Here is an 18,678-nt window from a genome sequence, read left to right as displayed (position 1 = left end):
GCCTCCCTAACCATCCCATCCATAAACAAACTGAACAACCATGGGAACATCACCCACCCCTGCTGCAGACTGACATTCACTGGGAACAATCACTTTCCTCTCTTCTAACTCATATACATGCCTTACATCCTTGATAAAAGTTTTTCACTGTTCCTAGCAACTTATCTCCCACACCATATACCCTTAAGACCTTCCACAAAGCATCTCTATCAACTAATATACCATCAAACATACACATCTTTGCCCTTAAAGACAGTGACCTCTCTTCTCACATTCTTCTATGTACACAAGACCTTTGCCCCTTCACCCATCTATTGGCTTCCTTTCTCCATACCGGTAATTCTACACCTGATGAACCAAGAAAAATTAAGTCAAAATGCATTCTCATGAAATTCTAATGTTTTAACACTATCATAACAGTAGACTTCAATCTTCATCTCAAAACTGTAACAACAATCATAACTCCATAATTAGAAATTGTTCTCAAAAGGAGGTAATGATTAAAACTCTAGTAGACTACTTACTAATGAAACACCAACTCATCCATTACAAATGTATTTATTGATCAGCAAACCACCATTCTGCATTATTTCAAAGGTAACAGTAAAAAAAACTTTGCCAGACTTATCTATCGTCCTTCCTATTCTCACTTTTCTTGTCCAGTTTTCCTTTTTCCTGAGCTTACAAGATAACTACCATAAAAGATGAAGCAAGAAACATAACTCATTAATGGACTCACCAGAGTGAATTTAATTTTCCTGCCACCGTATGTCTGGTATTTCACATAGTCAGATGGCACCAATATTTCACCTGTTTCCTGAAACAAGAATAAATCTTTACCAAAAACCAGTAAAAAGTAATTCTAGCAATGTAAAAAGGAAAAGGAAAAAGTTAACAATACTGAAGACATTTATATATCTGAATCTTAAGTATGTATATTCTATCAGGATCATTCTGAAGTGGTAACAGCTGAAAAAAGTAACAAACATCCATCTATCTATTTATATCTCTGACGCCTGTTCCTATAGGAACTCCCTTAAAAGGGTGGCCACAGCAACAAAGTTTCCATAACTAAAGAACTCCAGCACTGCTTTTTTGCCTTTAGTACCTCATCCTTAACAAGCCACTGGCAGAGGGCAAGTCTTGTGCAGTGTTTGCAGAGGCTCCTATCTAATGTTCCTAATGACTAGTTCTATCTAATGCTCCTACCTGATAAACATTTGTAAAACATTTAATCTAGTACAAGTTAATCAGATTCTAACAAGGGACTAAAGCAAATTAGATCCAATTCTAACAATTATATGGAACTCTTTGTTGACAATGAAGTAAAGGAAAGCAAGTAAATCAGATCAAAACATCTTAGACATTAATACAGCCTACTGTATACACATAGGAGAAAAACATTATAAAAAAAAGATGATGCAAGTCCAAGTATCTTGAATTTCAGTAAGGCAATCGCATAAAGATAAAAAATAACAAAGAAAAAAACACTGGAATGAAATCTTTAAGATAATACTACCATGCAAACCAGGAACAAACTTATGCTCCAGTAAGTAGAGGCATTCATATTTATCAAAATATCAACCTCTCAGTATCAGCCATGGAACTCAATATGAAGTTACCCATTGTCATTTCAACCTTCAAAACATTTAGATCCAGTCATTACATCCCTAAAAAATACAAATTTCCCTAAATGAACATGACACATCACACAATGAATGGATAAAAATTACCTCTAAATATTCCTTTTTCATGTATCTCAATTCTTCATTTGTGTTCTTCCACAGGTTCACTTTAGATGGCTTGTTCATTTTCCTGAAAAAAGAGAAAAGGAAAATATGCAAACAAAACAAACTGTGTAAATACCCTGTATGATGAAAATTCAAAATGAATATTATAAACATTAATGAAGAAAAAGAACTTCACAGATAGCTTTATAAAACTCTAGACCCAAGTGTTAAAGGACACTGCCGGCATGACATTACACCGCAAGTCAAGCAGAGAGTTGCCTTCAGTGAGGTTGTATCCTTGTCAGGAGACATAAACAAGAACAATCTTGTTCAGGAAAAAAAGTCCTTGATTTTCCTATTAATTGTTGCACAGCCTAGAAGCTGCAGGAGTTCCATAAAAGGGGTCCAAGGGTTATATATAAGTAAATGCTGAAACTGTGGCAAAAAGAGTATATAAATACAGAGTACTACTGAAAATATTCAGTGTTGCAAATAAGTATCAAAAAGGCATCTAACCTCACTGCAGTGTAGACTCCAACTGACATTTCTACCCCTGGGGCCAGAGTAAATAAAACTCTTCCAGTGGTGCGCTGTTTATGATCAAGTCGCCTCACTCTCTCCATCAGTTCATCAAATCTGCTTGTGGGATCTGCCAGTGTAATCTTTTCTTGCGAGTCCTCATCATCTTCACTCTCATCGGGTATAATCAAATCCTATCAAATATCATATAGAAGGCGACAATTAAAAGACAATACAGATGACATCAACTGATGTTTAATGAAAATGACTTAAAAGGATCAGCTTTTCAAGGTAGGTAGTAATTGATAGGCAGTCAAAAACCAGGGAGGTATATCACCAATACTACTTGGCCTCGGTATTGGGAGGAATAGTGATGGCTGCATAGTGAGCCAGCACTTCAGTGGTTGTGAAGTTGCACTCCTCTGACATAGGCAGCCATCTTTTCTTTCTACCTCACCCACAAATATATAATCCCTCCTTGTCATACTTGACACACTTGACAACACTCAACTCGCACAGCTAATTCTTCATAACTCTATATTTTCCTGTGGTCATTACTATGCACTAGCCTTTCCTTTTGGCAAAATGACAGGATCAATAAATACAAGTCGGAGGTAGGAACATTCAGGCAGGAGCATTAGATAGAAGTAGTCAGTGCAAACATCAGGTAGGAGCCTCTGCAAACACTATGCTAGAGTTGCCCTTTGCCAATGGCCTGTTAAGGGTGAGGCACTACAGGCAGCACTGGAGTTCACTAGTTCTGGAGACTTTATTGCCATGGCCACCCCCTTGAGGAAGTTCCAGGAGGGAACAGGCATCAGAGATTTAGATAGATTTCCAGTTTAACTTTTGGTATCACTCTTCCTGGCATCCTGAAAACAGGATGCCATTCTATCTATCTATTTATATCTCTGATGTCTGTTCCCTTTGAAAAATCTCATCAAAGGGGTGACCACCCTTGTCCTTATATGCCTCCCTCGCATACACCAGTCTATACATCTTTATGCCATTTTTCTCATTCCAGTACTCTTTCACTGTTTCCCTATGTCACAGGTTGTTTCCCTCTCTCACCAACCCCTTTAACTGAGCTATCATAGACTCTCCATGTAAACTCCCAGTCCTGCATTCTTTCCACACACCCAGACCACCTCAAAGTTCACTCACCTATCACTCCACAATTCATTCCCCATGTATTCCTCAGTATTCCTCCATATCTTTTTCACATCCTAGTGATGCTTGTTCTCTACTCCAAATTCACATGTCAGTAATGAAATTTTGTGATTCAAAGGTTCATTAAATGGCACGTTTACTGTAATGTGATATGTACAGTACCTTGTAAAATTTCTTCACATCAAAGGTTTCCCCCATATGTAGGATTTCCAGCACAATCCCAGCTTCCTTTAAATCTTGGACCTTTCTTCGAGCTTGTCTTTTTTTCTGATCATCACCAGCATGTGGGTCATCTCGACAAGTAAATAACAAGATGCTCTGCCCTGACAACCGATTTGTGCTGCAAATGAGGATATCAAAGCAACTTTGAAAAAGTTATCTCGGAGAAAGACAGTGGTATTATGAGAAACAAAATACACCAACAAATCATAGCTATTCAGTCATGTAAGCTAGTGTTGTTTCTTACAAAACTACTCCGACACAAGAGAAGCTATTTTCTCTACAAATTCATTCCAAAATCTGTTTAATCCCGAGACCATTCTATTCAGAAAAAAAGGAGAAAATGGAAATGCACAATCACATAACTCACGTTTACACCCAATGAATGCATCAGAGAACAGCCCACTTACCCAGAAAAATCAATCTGCGTTACATTAAATCAAGGATTTAAATCCCCCATGAGAAAAGAGGACATAAAACACATTTCATATAAGGCTGTTTAAGTTCCTTTTTAGGCAGGTTTCATCAGGACAAATATATGTTCAATACTACATGCTGGAAAGAGGCTGCCTGGACTGATTAAAGAGACACAAAACCAGCACAAGATACAAAATGAAAGAAATGATGAGCATCCCTATAATCTTTCATTTTTTAAAAATCTTAACTTGGGATAACAATAAAGGTAGCCACCATGGAAACAAACTTAACAAACATGAAAAACTTGGTGAAAATAACTAATACTTAAAAAATTTAATAAATAAACATGGCATTACGCAGTCAGTTTCCGTCATCACCACTCTGCACTACCATCTCTCTTTCCATCCATTTTTGGGTTATGCAATAGTTAAAAGCTCTGATTATCATTAGAAGCATTTCTTTTTGTACACTACATATGAGTTTTATGTCTACATTTGAGATAAGAGAGCAAGAGTTAAGACCAGAGAAAAAACCTGGATTGTATCACCCCACGTACTATACAAAAATAGAATTGCTTTGCATGGCTTTATTTACAAGACCTCTTCTTGGAATGCATCCTCATATGATGAAAGAGAAGGATGTATTACGAAACAATCACCACTGAGTATATGTGACTTGAACCTAAACCCTGAAATGATTTCAAGTGAGCTAAATGGTCTACGTTTGAGTCCCATGCACCCAGTGGTGATTGTTTGCATCTAAGTGAACATTACATGATACAAGGACGTATGTGTTCAATGACAAGAGGAACTAATACCAATTAACACCATAGGATAAACACCATAACAAAAATGATAGGCATATCAATGACGCCCTTCACTGAAGTTCCCATTTGCTCCCTTGTCTTACGCACTTTATTTACCTCCTTCCAGAACATCTTTTTATTCTCCCTAAAATTTACTGATAGTCTCTCACCCCAACTCTCATTTGCCCTTTTTTTCACCTCTTGCACCTTTCTCTTGACCTCCTGTCTCTTTCTTTTATACTTCTCCCACTCAATTGCATTTTTTCCCTGCAAAAATCGTCCAAATGCCTCTCTCTTCTCTTTCACTAATACTCTTACTTTTTCATCCCACCACTCACTACCCTTTCTAAACAGCCCACCTCCCACTCTTCTCATGCCACAAGCATCTTTTGCGCAATCCATCACTGATTCCCTAAATACATCCCATTCCTCCCCCACTCCCCTTACTTCCATTGTTCTCACCTTTTTCCATTCTGTACACAGTCTCTCCTGGTACTTCCCCACACAGGTCTCCTTCCCAAGCTCACTTACTCTCACCACCTTCTTCACCCCAACATTCACTCCTCTTTTCTGAAAACCCATACTAATCTTCACCTTAGCCTCCACAAGATAATGATCAGACATCCCTCCAGTTGCACCTCTCAGCACATTAACATCCAAAAGTCTCTCTTTCGCACGCCTGTCAATTAACACGTAATCCAATAACGCTCTCTGGCCATCTCTCCTACTTACGTAAATGGGGAGGTGATAACAAGTAGTGGTGATGTGAGAAGGAGATGGAATGAGTATTTTGAAGGTTTGTTGAATGTGTCTGATGACAGAGTGGCAGATATAGGGTGTTTTGGTCGAGGTGGTGTGCAAAGTGAGAGGGTTAGGGAAAATGATTTGGTAAACAGAGAAGAGGTAGTAAAAGCTTTGCGGAAGATGAAAGCCGGCAAGGCAGCAGGATTGGATGGTATTGCAGTGGAATTTATTAAAAAAGGGGGTGACTGTATTGTTGATTGGTTGGTAAGGTTATTTAATGTATGTATGACTCATGGTGAGGTGCCTGAGGATTGGCGGAATGCGTGCATAGTGCCATTGTACAAAGGCAAAGGGGATAAGAGTGAGTGCTCAAATTACAGAGGTATAAGTTTGTTGAGTATTCCTGGTAAATTATATGGGAGGGTATTGATTGAGAGGGTGAAGGCATGTACAGAGCATCAGATTGGGGAAGAGCAGTGCGGTTTCAGAAGTGGTAGAGGATGTGTGGATCAGGTGTTTGCTTTGAAGAATGTATGTGAGAAATACTTAGAAAAGCAAATGGATTTGTATGTAGCATTTATGGATCTGGAGAAGGCATATGATAGAGTTGATAGAGATGCTCTGTGGAAGGTATTAAGAATATATGGTGTGGGAGGCAAGTTGTTAGAAGCAGTGAAAAGTTTTTATCGAGGATGTAAGGCATGTGTACGTGTAAGAAGAGAGGAAAGTGATTGGTTCTCAGTGAATGTAGGTTTGCGGCAGGGGTGTGTGATGTCTCCATGGTTGTTTAATTTGTTTATGGATGGGGTTGTTAGGGAGGTAAATGCAAGAGTCCTGGAAAGAGGGGCAAGTATGAAGTCTGTTGGGGATGAGAGAGCTTGGGAAGTGAGTCAGTTGTTGTTCGCTGATGATACAGCGCTGGTGGCTGATTCATGTGAGAAACTGCAGAAGCTGGTGACTGAGTTTGGTAAAGTGTGTGGAAGAAGAAAGTTAAGAGTAAATGTGAATAAGAGCAAGGTTATTAGGTACAGTAGGGTTGAGGGTCAAGTCAATTGGGAGGTGAGTTTGAATGGAGAAAAACTGGAGGAAGTGAAGTGTTTTAGATATCTGGGAGTGGATCTGTCAGCGGATGGAACCATGGAAGCGGAAGTGGATCATAGGGTGGGGGAGGGGGCGAAAATTTTGGGAGCCTTGAAAAATGTGTGGAAGTCGAGAACATTATCTCGGAAAGCAAAAATGGGTATGTTTGAAGGAATAGTGGTTCCAACAATGCTGTATGGTTGCGAGGCGTGGGCTATGGATAGAGTTGTGCGCAGGAGGATGGATGTGCTGGAAATGAGATGTTTGAGGACAATGTGTGGTGTGAGGTGGTTTGATCGAGTAAGTAACGTAAGGGTAAGAGGGATGTGTGGAAATAAAAAGAGCGTGGTTGAGAGAGCAGAAGAGGGTGTTTTGAAATGGTTTGGGCACATGGAGAGAATGAGTGAGGAAAGATTGACCAAGAGGATATATGTGTCGGAGGTGGAGGGAACGAGGAGAAGAGGGAGACCAAATTGGAGGTGGAAAGATGGAGTGAAAAAGATTTTGTGTGATCGGGGCCTGAACATGCAGGAGGGTGAAAGGAGGGCAAGGAATAGAGTGAATTGGAGCGATGTGGTATACAGGGGTTGACGTGCTGTCAGTGGATTGAATCAAGGCATGTGAAGCGTCTGGGGTAAACCATGGAAAGCTGTGTAGGTATGTATATTTGCGTGTGTGGATGTGTGTATGTACATGTGTATGGGGGGGGGGCCATTTCTTTCGTCTGTTTCCTTGCGCTACCTCGCAAACGCGGGACACAGCGACAAAGTATAAAAAAAAAAAAAAAAAAAAAAAAAAAAAAAAAAAAAATCAATGACATACATTCAAGCATAACTGTCTCTCCTGAGAGGTGTAGCAAGTTACAGTATATATCTAAAACTAATTCTGATGGTATAAAAAAGTTTTACACACTGGAAGGCCTTATAATGGATAAGAAAATCAGAGAAAACATATCCTGATGACTATAACATGCTGACAATAAGCATTATGTAGGCAGAGATAAATCACATATAAACTCACCAAGCATTCTTGTATTTCTTATCCATTGTTTTATAATCTAAGAGAAATGTTTCCAGAGGCAAACGTGATGACAAGATGTAAGGTGTTTCACCTTATGAAAAATATATATAATGGAGACCCAATAATAGTAAAAAAGAAATAATAGCATACCATTTATTGAAGACAGTCTGGCAGACTCTCAAGGCATCTTGCAAACTGGCATTGGTATTGCGGCCATATTTCACATCAAATCTGTTTCCATCCACTGAAAATAACAATAAACTCAAAAATGTAAACCATATTAAAACAACATGCAAAGTACTGGCACACGGAAAACACCAATAACACCATCATGTATATTCAAACGAAGTAAACCAGCTGAAGAGCACTAAATAATACTTAAAAGATGGTATTCATCTGTTCTAGCAACAATCACAGGTAACTAAGGTTTTCAAAGATCTGATTCCTCAATATCTTTCTTTTTCTTCAAAAAAAGTTAACTGCATCCTCAGTCCTTAACTGATATGAATGTGGTGTAACCATAGACTGAAGATGAAGTAAATGAAAAACTTAAAGACTATAGTACATAGATTGTTTACAAATGAATGAATTATAGCAATCTCAAAATCACAAGAAGTAACATGGATAGCATGTGAACCTAAAGCTACATGTAGGTTGCACAACAAAGGAATGAATAACACCTCTACCACCTGAGCTTATCAAATCAAGAGCAAAAGAGCTATCAGGATGGTCCTCAGTCAACTGTTAACCCTTTGGCTGTGGAATTAACTTCCAGCTGCAGTCCCAAGGAGTGTGAATTTTCCAATAAAATATAAAAATTTTAACTTGTTCTTTCTTTTAATCTTTAATTACAGAAAAAACATGAAGTTCCCATTTTTTTTTTTTTTTTTTTTTTTTTATACTTTGTCGCTGTCTCCCGCGTTTGCGAGGTAGCGCAAGGAAACAGACGAAAGAAAGAAGTTCCCATATCTGGCATTAATTTTTCTAAAACAAAATCTGATTCTAGGGAAACTAAATGAAGAAAATGAAAATAAAGTATTTATAGTCTCTACATTTAAAGAAATACTTGGGATACATAATGTATGCGGAGATAATAACATCATTACTTTAAAATTCAAAATGATGCCCACTAACATCCTCTCCAATAAACTGTGCAAGATAGTAAAATCCATCTGCATTCAAGTGAAGATGTAACTGAACACCAAAACTGTCTTCAAGTTCCATCTCCTTGGTGATTTACTTCCATGTTTTGATGTACATTAAAAAGGTCATCCCAAGTCAATTTTCTGTGGAGAATGTGGACACCTCTTGAGTTTCCTCTTTCTATATAATGATCCTAGCATGAATAACACATTCAGTACCTTTCAACCTTCTCTCCTGTTATAACTGTCCGTATACAGCTTTATACAACACTAATATGACTAGGTAACATCTCTTCAAAGAATTCCAGTAAACCTAAAAAAAAATCTGAATGCCAGAGTACATCTTTGCAAATATAATAGACCTAACAATAATATTGCTACAAGAGGGAATAAAACTAAAAAATTTGAAACCTAATTTTTCAATTCTCTTCATATTAGAGCAACTTGACACTTCGCAAATGTAAATATTATAAATTCTAGACTTAATACAAAGCATATTATGGTGCACTTACTTTCTATTAACTTTTCTAGCATGAGAACATTTTCAGCACCTGAACGTTCTAATTCTTGCAATATATATACATGGGCGAAGTCAATAGGATTCTTAGTCTCTCTAGTGTTGAACAAGACTACAGACAGGAGATCTTGATTATTTGAAATTATTTTCCGCATCAAAGTAGCATGAGCTGCCTGTGGGGGGAACATTTTGTTTAGCTGTGATGGAGGCTTCATCATTAAGGGTAAAATGAACTAATTAATATACCATGTATCAAAATTCACACCACATCAGTTTTCCTGCAAAGTAAGGATCAGAGCTCTATCTACCTATATTAGTGCACATCAATTTCAGATGATATCAAGAGTTAAACATGTAGAGTTCTCTCCAAATATTCCAAAAGCTGGCTGTTTCCACAATAAAAGTACAAGAACCAAAGGCAATGCTCTAAATACCTCCTGAAGCATTCATTAAGCTTATTTAGCTGTTATATAACATTACAGTAGTATATCTACAATAAGAATTTTTGGACTTTATCCATTTTTCATTTATATTTTATTGCCCTTTCTTACATTAGTGAGGTAGTGCCAGGAACAGACGAAGAAAGACCACAATCACTCACATCCATTTTCTCGCTGCCATGTGCAATGCACTGAAAACACAGCTCCCTATCCACAACCAGGTCCCACATATCTTTACATGGTTTACTCCAGCCACTTCACATGCTCTGGCTAAGTCCATGAACAGCTAATCGACCAATGTAAACTACATCATTCCAATTCACTTTTTTTCCATGCACATCTTTCATTCTCCTGCATGTTCAGGCCCCGATCACTCAAAATCTTTTTCACTTCATCCTTCCATCTCCAATCTGGTCTCCCCTTCTCCTTGAACCCTCCACTCCTGACATATTTATATCCTCTTTGTTAAACTTTCCTCTCTCATTCCATCCATTTCTCCAAACCATTTCAGCAAAACCACATCAGCTCTCTCAACCACACTCTTTTTATTACCACACATCTCGCTTACCCTTCTATTATTTACAAGAACTTAACTAGAGAATACATGAAATAGATTTGCTGAACATTATATGTTCATTATTCAATGTATTAGTTATTGTATTTACATCTAAAGCTTCATCAATCAAAAAGCTGGAGTCCACCATGGAATATGTAACTTCTGTACACTGCAGCATACAAGGCAACTTTTAAAGAAAATACGAAAAGATAATTTCTAGTGGATTCATAATCTTCTAAGAATATGACAGTCACATGAAAAGTACTTTAACCTGATGAAAATTTTTCTACAGAAGATCAGAAAATAGTTTCAGAAATTATCTTTATGTGAGGTTACAGGACTCTGAATCTTTACAGAATATGACTGTACCAATGATTACCAAAATGACACAAGATTCAGGTTTGCAGTTTCACCTTTCAATAAATTAGCAGTTACAACAAGACTCTTCACTGCAACGACTCACAGGGAAATCTAATATATCAAAAAATCTAAGAATTAGTCACTTTTAAATTATCATAGGTAAATAAAGCAGCATGATCCCAACAGTTTTGTCACTACTAACAGCAGATAATCACACATTATGTTCTTGTAAAATGTTAACACTCTGTACTTTTTCTAATTTCATATCCTTTATCACATTTACCGCCATCCTTAATAAACAACTGTTTCTCCTACCTTAGAGGTGGTGTCAGGAACAGACAGATGATAAGACTTATTTGCATGCATCCACTCTCTACCTATCCTTTATACCGCATCAAGAGCCTACCATCAACTGTGAAGTGCCACAGACTATTCCAGGGTCTAATGTGAATGCTTTGTATGCCTTGGTTCAGCCCACTGAAATCACATCACCCCCTGTATAACACACTGATCTAATGTACTCTATCCCATGCAATGCACACCTGACACCCCCAAACTTCTTTCAATCCATACTCTTTATATGCCCAAATCATTTTGACACACTTTAGTCAATTTATCTTCTCAACCACACCTTTCTCTTACACGGTCATTCCTTATACAATCAACTCACACTACATATTGTCCTCAGGCATTTCATTTCCACCACATCAACCCTCTTCCACTCATTTGCATTCATGGCCTAAGAATCACTCACACCCATACAACACTGTATGGGTGTGTATAGAACCTTCAACCATACTTGTATTAAACCTAAAGACACTCCAATGTACCCTAGAGCACTCTTCTTCCTCCAGGTCTTCCCGATTCAAACTTACTCTCAAATTATCATGTATTATCTCTATGCTGCACCTCATTACCTTATTTTTGTTCACTCTCACTCTCAACTTTCTCCTTTCACACTCTCTCAAACTCTTCCACCAGCTTCTGATGTATTTCTCTCAAGTTTGTCATGTCGTCTGCAAACAGCAACTGATTCACCTCTCATAGCCACCCCAACTACCATTATATTACAGAGCCACCCCTCATTCTAAGACCCATGCATTCATCTCCCATACAACCCCAACCATAAGAAATATTGAACAACCATGATAACATCACAACCCTTGACAAAGACACCTTCACAGAGAATCACTCATCCTACTCCCTTACCTCTCGCAAATATTCCTTAAGTTGCAGGTAAAAACTCTCATCCCACTCCCCTATCTCTTGCACATATTCCTTATGCTGCAGATGAAAACTCCTGACTGCACTGGTAACTTTCCATTTAAGCATACATTCAAAGCACCTTCAACGAGGTCCTGTCAAACATATCACATGCTTTCTCCAGAACCATATGTGGATAATACAATTCACTCTCTTTCGCTACATATACCTCACACAAATTTTTTAAAGCAAACATCAAACAGACACACACTCGTCCTCTCCTTAAGCCACAATACACCAGCTAATCTTATGTTCTGTGCATGCCAACACCCTCTCAGTCACCATGCAATCCAATACACTTTACTAGATTCAATCTATTGATTTATGCCTGTGTAATTCAAGAATTGATTTTGTCCCCTTTGCTTTTATGTAAGGTATCAATTTATGCACTCTGTCATTCCTCTATTCCTCAGGAAACTCAACTGCACCTCTGCTAACATCCTTATTACTAAAGTCAATCACATTCGTGAACTCAACTTATAACTATCATACTTCTTAAGTCTTATTCACTATTTCTCATTTCTACTCTCAGCTATTAGCAATATTTCACCTACTTCATCTAACAATTAGGAACTTCTCGTTCTCTTCACATTCTATACGTTTCACTTCAAACACTCTAAGTACAGTTTACAGCAACTACTACGCCAATTTTCTGGCCAAAATGTGATATTGCTCAGTAATGAATCAAGATGAACTCATAACACTACATTAACACATATTTTAAGTATAAATTTTCTCAAAACTTGTTTAAATCCTAAATGAGCTTACGTTTTCCAAATATAAACATATTTTGTCTCAGGGTTTACAGAAGGAGATTCAACTTCTTACTCTCATAGCTCTATGAAATGGTGCCTCCTCTCCTTCTCCAGTATCCTCCTCTTGAGCCTTAAACATTTCCTCGGCAGCATCAATAAGGAAAACAGTAGCCGTGCGACCCCCATCAAACCAAGAACTTCCTTCGCTATCCTCTTCACCTTCTGAGTCTTCAGTACCATCAAATTTCCAATCGTCCATTGTCTTTCACAAACCTCTCGTAGCGCTGAAGTCAATACATAAATTCAGTAAACTGTATAAATTTGGTGGAAAACAAAGGCCATTCAAGCCATTCTTTGTTCAATAAAAATGTTTGGTTAAGTGGATGTACTAATTTTCAAAGATTCCAACAAGAGCTAAGGAAATTATTCATATATATATATATATTCTTAATACCTTCCACAGAGCATCTCTATCAACTCTATCATATGCCTTCTCCAGATCCATAAATGCTACATACAAATCCATTTGCTTTTCTAAGTATTTCTCACATACATTCTTCAAAGCAAACACCTGATCCACACATCCTCTACCACTTCTGAAACCACACTGCTCTTCCCCAATCTGATGCTCTGTACATGCCTTCACCCTCTCAATCAATACCCTCCCATATAATTTACCAGGAATACTCAACAAACTTATACCTCTGTAATTTGAGCACTCACTCTTATCCCCTTTGCCTTTGTACAATGGCACTATGCACGCATTCCGCCAATCCTCAGGCACCTCACCATGAGTCATACATACATTAAATAACCTTACCAACCAGTCAACAATACAGTCACCCCCTTTTTTAATAAATTCCACTGCAATACCATCCAAACCTGCTGCCTTGCTGGCTTTCATCTTCCGCAAAGCTTTCACTACCTCTTCTCTGTTTACCAAATAATTTTCCCTAACCCTCTCACTTTGCACACCACCTCGACCAAAACACCCTATATCTGCCACTCTATCATCAAACACATTCAACAAACCTTCAAAATACTCACTCCATCTCCTTCTCACATCACCACTACTTGTTATCACCTCCCCAGAATATATGGTGTGGGAGGAAAGTTGTTAGAAGCAGTGAAAAGTTTTTATCGAGGATGTAAGGCATGTGTACGGGTAGGAAGAGAGGAAAGTGATTGGTTCTCAGTGAATGTAGGTTTGCGGCAGGGGTGTGTGATGTCTCCATGGTTGTTTAATTTGTTTATGGATGGGGTTGTTAGGGAGTTTTGGAAAGAGGGGCAAGTATGAAGTCTGTTGGGGATGAGAGAGCTTGGGAAGTGAGTCAGTCGTTGTTCGCTGATGATACAGCGCTGGTGGCTGATTCATGTGAGAAACTGCAGAAGCTGGTGACTGAGTTTGGTAAAGTGTGTGGAAGAAGAAAGTTAAGAGTAAATGTGAATAAGAGCAAGGTTATTAGGTACAGTAGGGTTGAGGGTCAAGTCAATTGGGAGGTGAGTTTGAATGGAGAAAAACTGGAGGAAGTGAAGTGTTTTAGATATCTGGGAGTGGATCTGGCAGCAGATGGAACCATGGAAGCGGAAGTGGAGCATAGGGTGGGGGAGGGGGCGAAAATTCTGGAGGCCTTGAAGGATGTGTGGAAGTCGAGAACATTATCTCGGAAAGCAAAAATGGGTATGTTTGAAGGAATAGTGGTTCCAACAATGTTGTATGGTTGCGAGGCGTGGGCTATGGATAGAGTTGTGCGCAGGAGGATGGATGTGCTGGAAATGAGATGTTTGAGGACAATGTGTGGTGTGAGGTGGTTTGATCGAGTGAGTAACGTAAGGGTAAGAGAGATGTGTGGAAATAAAAAGAGCGTGGTTGAGAGAGCAGAAGAGGGTGTTTTGAAATGGTTTGGGCACATGGAGAGAATGAGTGAGGAAAGATTGACCAAGAGGATATATGTGTCGGAGGTGGAGGGAACGAGGAGAAGAGGGAGACCAAATTGGAGGTGGAAAGATGGAGTGAAAAAGATTTTGTGTGATTGGGGCCTGAACATGCAGGAGGGTGAAAGGAGGGCAAGGAATAGAGTGAATTGGAGCGATGTGTTATACCGGGGTTGACGTGCTGTCAGTGGATTGAATCAAGGCATGTGAAGCGTCTGGGGTAAACCATGGAAAGCTGTGTAGGTATGTATATTTGCGTGTGTGGACGTATGTATATACATGTGTATGGGGGGGGGGGGGTTGGGCCATTTCTTTTGTCTGTTTCCTTGCGCTACCTCGCAAACGCGGGAGACAGCGACAAAGTATAATAAAATAAAAATAAATATATATATATATATATATATATATATATATATATATATATATATATATATATATACATATATATTGAATATTCATGAGAGTAGATTGATATACTGAAGATAATGTGTCCACATGCTTCACCATCAACTGAAATGAGTGCCTTAATTGCATATCTAACCAACTGAAGTTTCACTACTATCTGAAAATAATACAATACTTAAACATAATGAATACTGACAGCACAACTGTTTACATCACAACTGTAATATCATATGTCGAGAACATCAAAATTCAGATCAAGAATTCACATGCAACATTTTGAAAGTTCCAGCAAGTGTAAGCTCCGCAACTCCCCAATGAATTACTTCTGGCCTACTTCATGAAAACAATGTTCTCCATATTACAATGTACAATTCTGAATGTGGCTGGATCCTGGAAATCATCATCTGTTCATTCTAATAAAAAAGTGAAATTTACTCAGGTTTCATAAGATTCACCATAGAGAAAATTTGCACGACATGAATCGTCATCATGTTAAACTGTCTGCATTATACTAGATTTAGTCTGATGTTATGTAGTACAGACAAGATAGACAATAGGTAAAAAGTGATCTCACAGGGAGGCAACTTTGTAAATGCATATTTCTAAAATCCTACTGAATTTCAGACATCAAAACCTAATCTGTCTTACATGGTACCCCAGTGCAAAGTGCAATTAACGGTCTAACACTACTCAAATAACCAAATTCTTTAATCACATCGAAAAACTTACATAATCTAACCAAAACATTCCAAAGTGAAAATATTTTCCAACCACGTATTCAAAAATAGAACAGAGCTTTTCTGGCCGGATGACAGATCCATACAATAACTGTACTTTCAGGAAACAATTGTGCTACTATCATAATACTCAATATGATAGGTTAATGGCAGCTTTGTTGTGAGCCCTTTGCCAATTATCAAAGAAACTTGTTTACTGATGATTCTTTACCAATGAAGCTCTATTGTTGAAGCTAGTACCGTACCATGAAAAATTATGAGGTCATGCAAGATCACTCCAAATATGATGTAAAATATATAATATGTACTTTTAATGTACTTATAAGAACTTTTTATTGCTTTGGTTTCACATTTATTCACATGCTTTGAAGGTTTGAGCGATGTGTGGTCCCTTATACACAAAACCATTTCAACAAACACGACCACTTATGTGAACATTCTTCACTAGGCGACATGTTAATAACAAAATAAAAGGTACATTCTGAATGTATCACAAAACTATCATAAATCATGTCCCCTAGGTAAGAATTTCATAGGATAAGACAATTTCTAGGAGTGCATCACCAAATTTTTCCTCGTCTTCCTAACTCTCCACACTATCCCTTACAGTAGAATTCTCATTTTAAGGTGCTACTCTACTTCTCGTTACTTCACCAACTAAGTAGTCTTGTCAGCTCTGCTGCTGTAAGAGCAGGGCAGAATGCAGTTTCATAATATTTTCTTAAAAAGAATAAAGGTGACAGTGGTGAGGAATATGTATATTCGGGAAAATATGTAATTAATTAATGTAAAAGTAAGGAATACACTTCTAAAATATAAACAGAACCTATAGAAACCTTAGCAAGAAGTCGTGATGATGGTATATCAAAAAAATATATTTTTCTATTACTCATTATTACCTGTCAACATGCAGCGTCATTTTTTGTGGTGTTCCGTCATGGGAATGAATGGTGCAACACTGACCAGCATAGTGAAAATTAAGAGAAACACTGACTTCTATGGAGATTAAACAATATTTTCATAGGTTTTGTTGATTTAGAATAAGAGTAGTATCAACTTTAATAAACCTCATATTTTCTGTGCTACACTTCAACTACATAATCTAATATTTAATGTGAAATGAAATGCTGAAAGTCATGCTCCATAACTGTTATGTAGTTCTGTAGTCACTACACGAGCAATAAAAGACAATAGTCCTCAATATTCAAAGCTAATAGCAATGCTCACCTAAACTAGAACTATACTTAATTTTCTAAGAACCTAATGTACTTGGGTAAAATTCTATTTAAACATACCACCCTATTTTTCCGCAAATGGGTGTAAGTGGAATCAGTGCATACCTAGAACTTGGAGGATTTAATCTACATTCTATAGAATAATCTCCAGCATCATAGTCTTATTTTACGACAATGAATAAGGGAGATAGTGGTGAGGGCTATGAAGATCAGGGAAAACGAGTCACATTTATCACAAACCAGCTACGGTTAGTAAGAGCAGCATTTTATTTGTCCATTTTTGAAACATTGAGGTTTAGGCTATGTTAATTAAGGTTAGCATTTGATAAAGAGGAATAATATCCTAATTCTCGTCCCTCCTACTGACTGGTGCTGTGTTAGACCCAAGCAACTGACGGTTTATCAATATATAAGATTACAGTCATCCTTTATCATAATAGCCTGTCTAAATAACTTATTTTCGTGTCAGAAACACTGATAATCTCTTTATCAACTCACATAACGTATTTATTTAGTGCAAACAAACTTATATATTTATCGGCAAGTTAAATCCACGCGCGGCACTACGTTTTTTATCCCAGTAACTGTGCTCCTGTATCTCCTGAATTCTACCTAATTACAGTATAATTAGAAGGTACAGAAGTCATAATGCCATACTAACATAACCATGAACCTTGACCTAAATTACTTTACCAATTAATTACCAATTATTTCATCATTTAATCCACACACACACCCACACACCGTTAGCCTGTTCCCAGACTATGGGGTTATATACCTACAAAAAAATCTATTCCTGTCCCAAAAAACGAACCAGACTCGACCTACAACTAGTAACGAGGTAGTATAAAGGTTTAATGGTGATCTTGAGAGGGTCTTACCTCGAAAATAAAGGAAAATAAGGCAGGTAGTCGAGGCAAACCACAGGTCTACCTCAAGGGTCTCCAGCAGCAAGTGGCAACACTGTGGTTGCCGCATGCGGCCACGCCAATGTAATTAATTATCAAAATTATATTTTTCCTCATTTATAACCTCAAGTCATGTTCCTCAAACCATCTTTTCTTATTGATTATCTGATAAGTGAGTGATGTGAGTGGTCGAGTTGACATCCTTGCTATATAAACACATTTTTTTACATATAAACAAGTTCTGTGGTATGTAAATGGCCATATATATATATATATATATATATATATATATATATATATATATATATATATATATATATATATACATTCCTTGTTTTACCTCAATTGTCATATAGACATGCTTTATTTTACATTAATTGTCATTAAATACTTAGATTTGAGTTAACTGCTATTACAGCGAGTTTATATTTAATGGCCATTGCCATACAAATGATTAAATCTACGTCCATATATAACAAGATTGGTCTTATAGTCATTACTATCAAAAAACATCTATTGCCATATAAACTAACTTGGATTTATATTCATTATCTGATAACGTATCAGATAAGGAATTTCTGCTACATATTTCAACGTTGTCAACTTGAAATTGAAAATTATGGACTGATTGCAAACTATAAATGCAAAGAAAAATCTTCAATAAACAACAAATTAGAAATATTGTTTTAATTCCTCAAGAAAGAGGCTTAGTATAGTATAG

At 37.5% G+C, this 18,678-nt stretch overlaps 1 protein-coding gene across 1 annotated transcript in view; it reads right to left on the bottom strand.

The window, feature by feature from the left end:
- The window catches only part of Irbp (Inverted repeat-binding protein), a 33,870-nt gene extending 15,839 nt beyond the window's left edge, over nt 1–18,031 (bottom strand). The window contains 8 exon segments of the mRNA XM_071696420.1: nt 740–817; nt 1,734–1,815; nt 2,247–2,443; nt 3,582–3,759; nt 7,855–7,948; nt 9,359–9,536; nt 12,811–13,021; nt 17,931–18,031. Of these exon segments, the coding sequence (XP_071552521.1) occupies nt 740–817; nt 1,734–1,815; nt 2,247–2,443; nt 3,582–3,759; nt 7,855–7,948; nt 9,359–9,536; nt 12,811–12,996 (993 nt within the window). The 5' untranslated portion in view covers nt 12,997–13,021; nt 17,931–18,031.
- Between the last annotated feature and the right edge of the window lie 647 nt (nt 18,032–18,678).

This window comes from Panulirus ornatus, chromosome 59, assembly GCF_036320965.1.
Source record: "Panulirus ornatus isolate Po-2019 chromosome 59, ASM3632096v1, whole genome shotgun sequence".
In the NCBI taxonomy this organism is placed as follows: domain Eukaryota; kingdom Metazoa; phylum Arthropoda; class Malacostraca; order Decapoda; family Palinuridae; genus Panulirus; species Panulirus ornatus.
The sequence above is the reverse complement of the archived record's forward strand: the minus strand, read 5'-3'. Positions and strand labels throughout refer to the sequence as shown.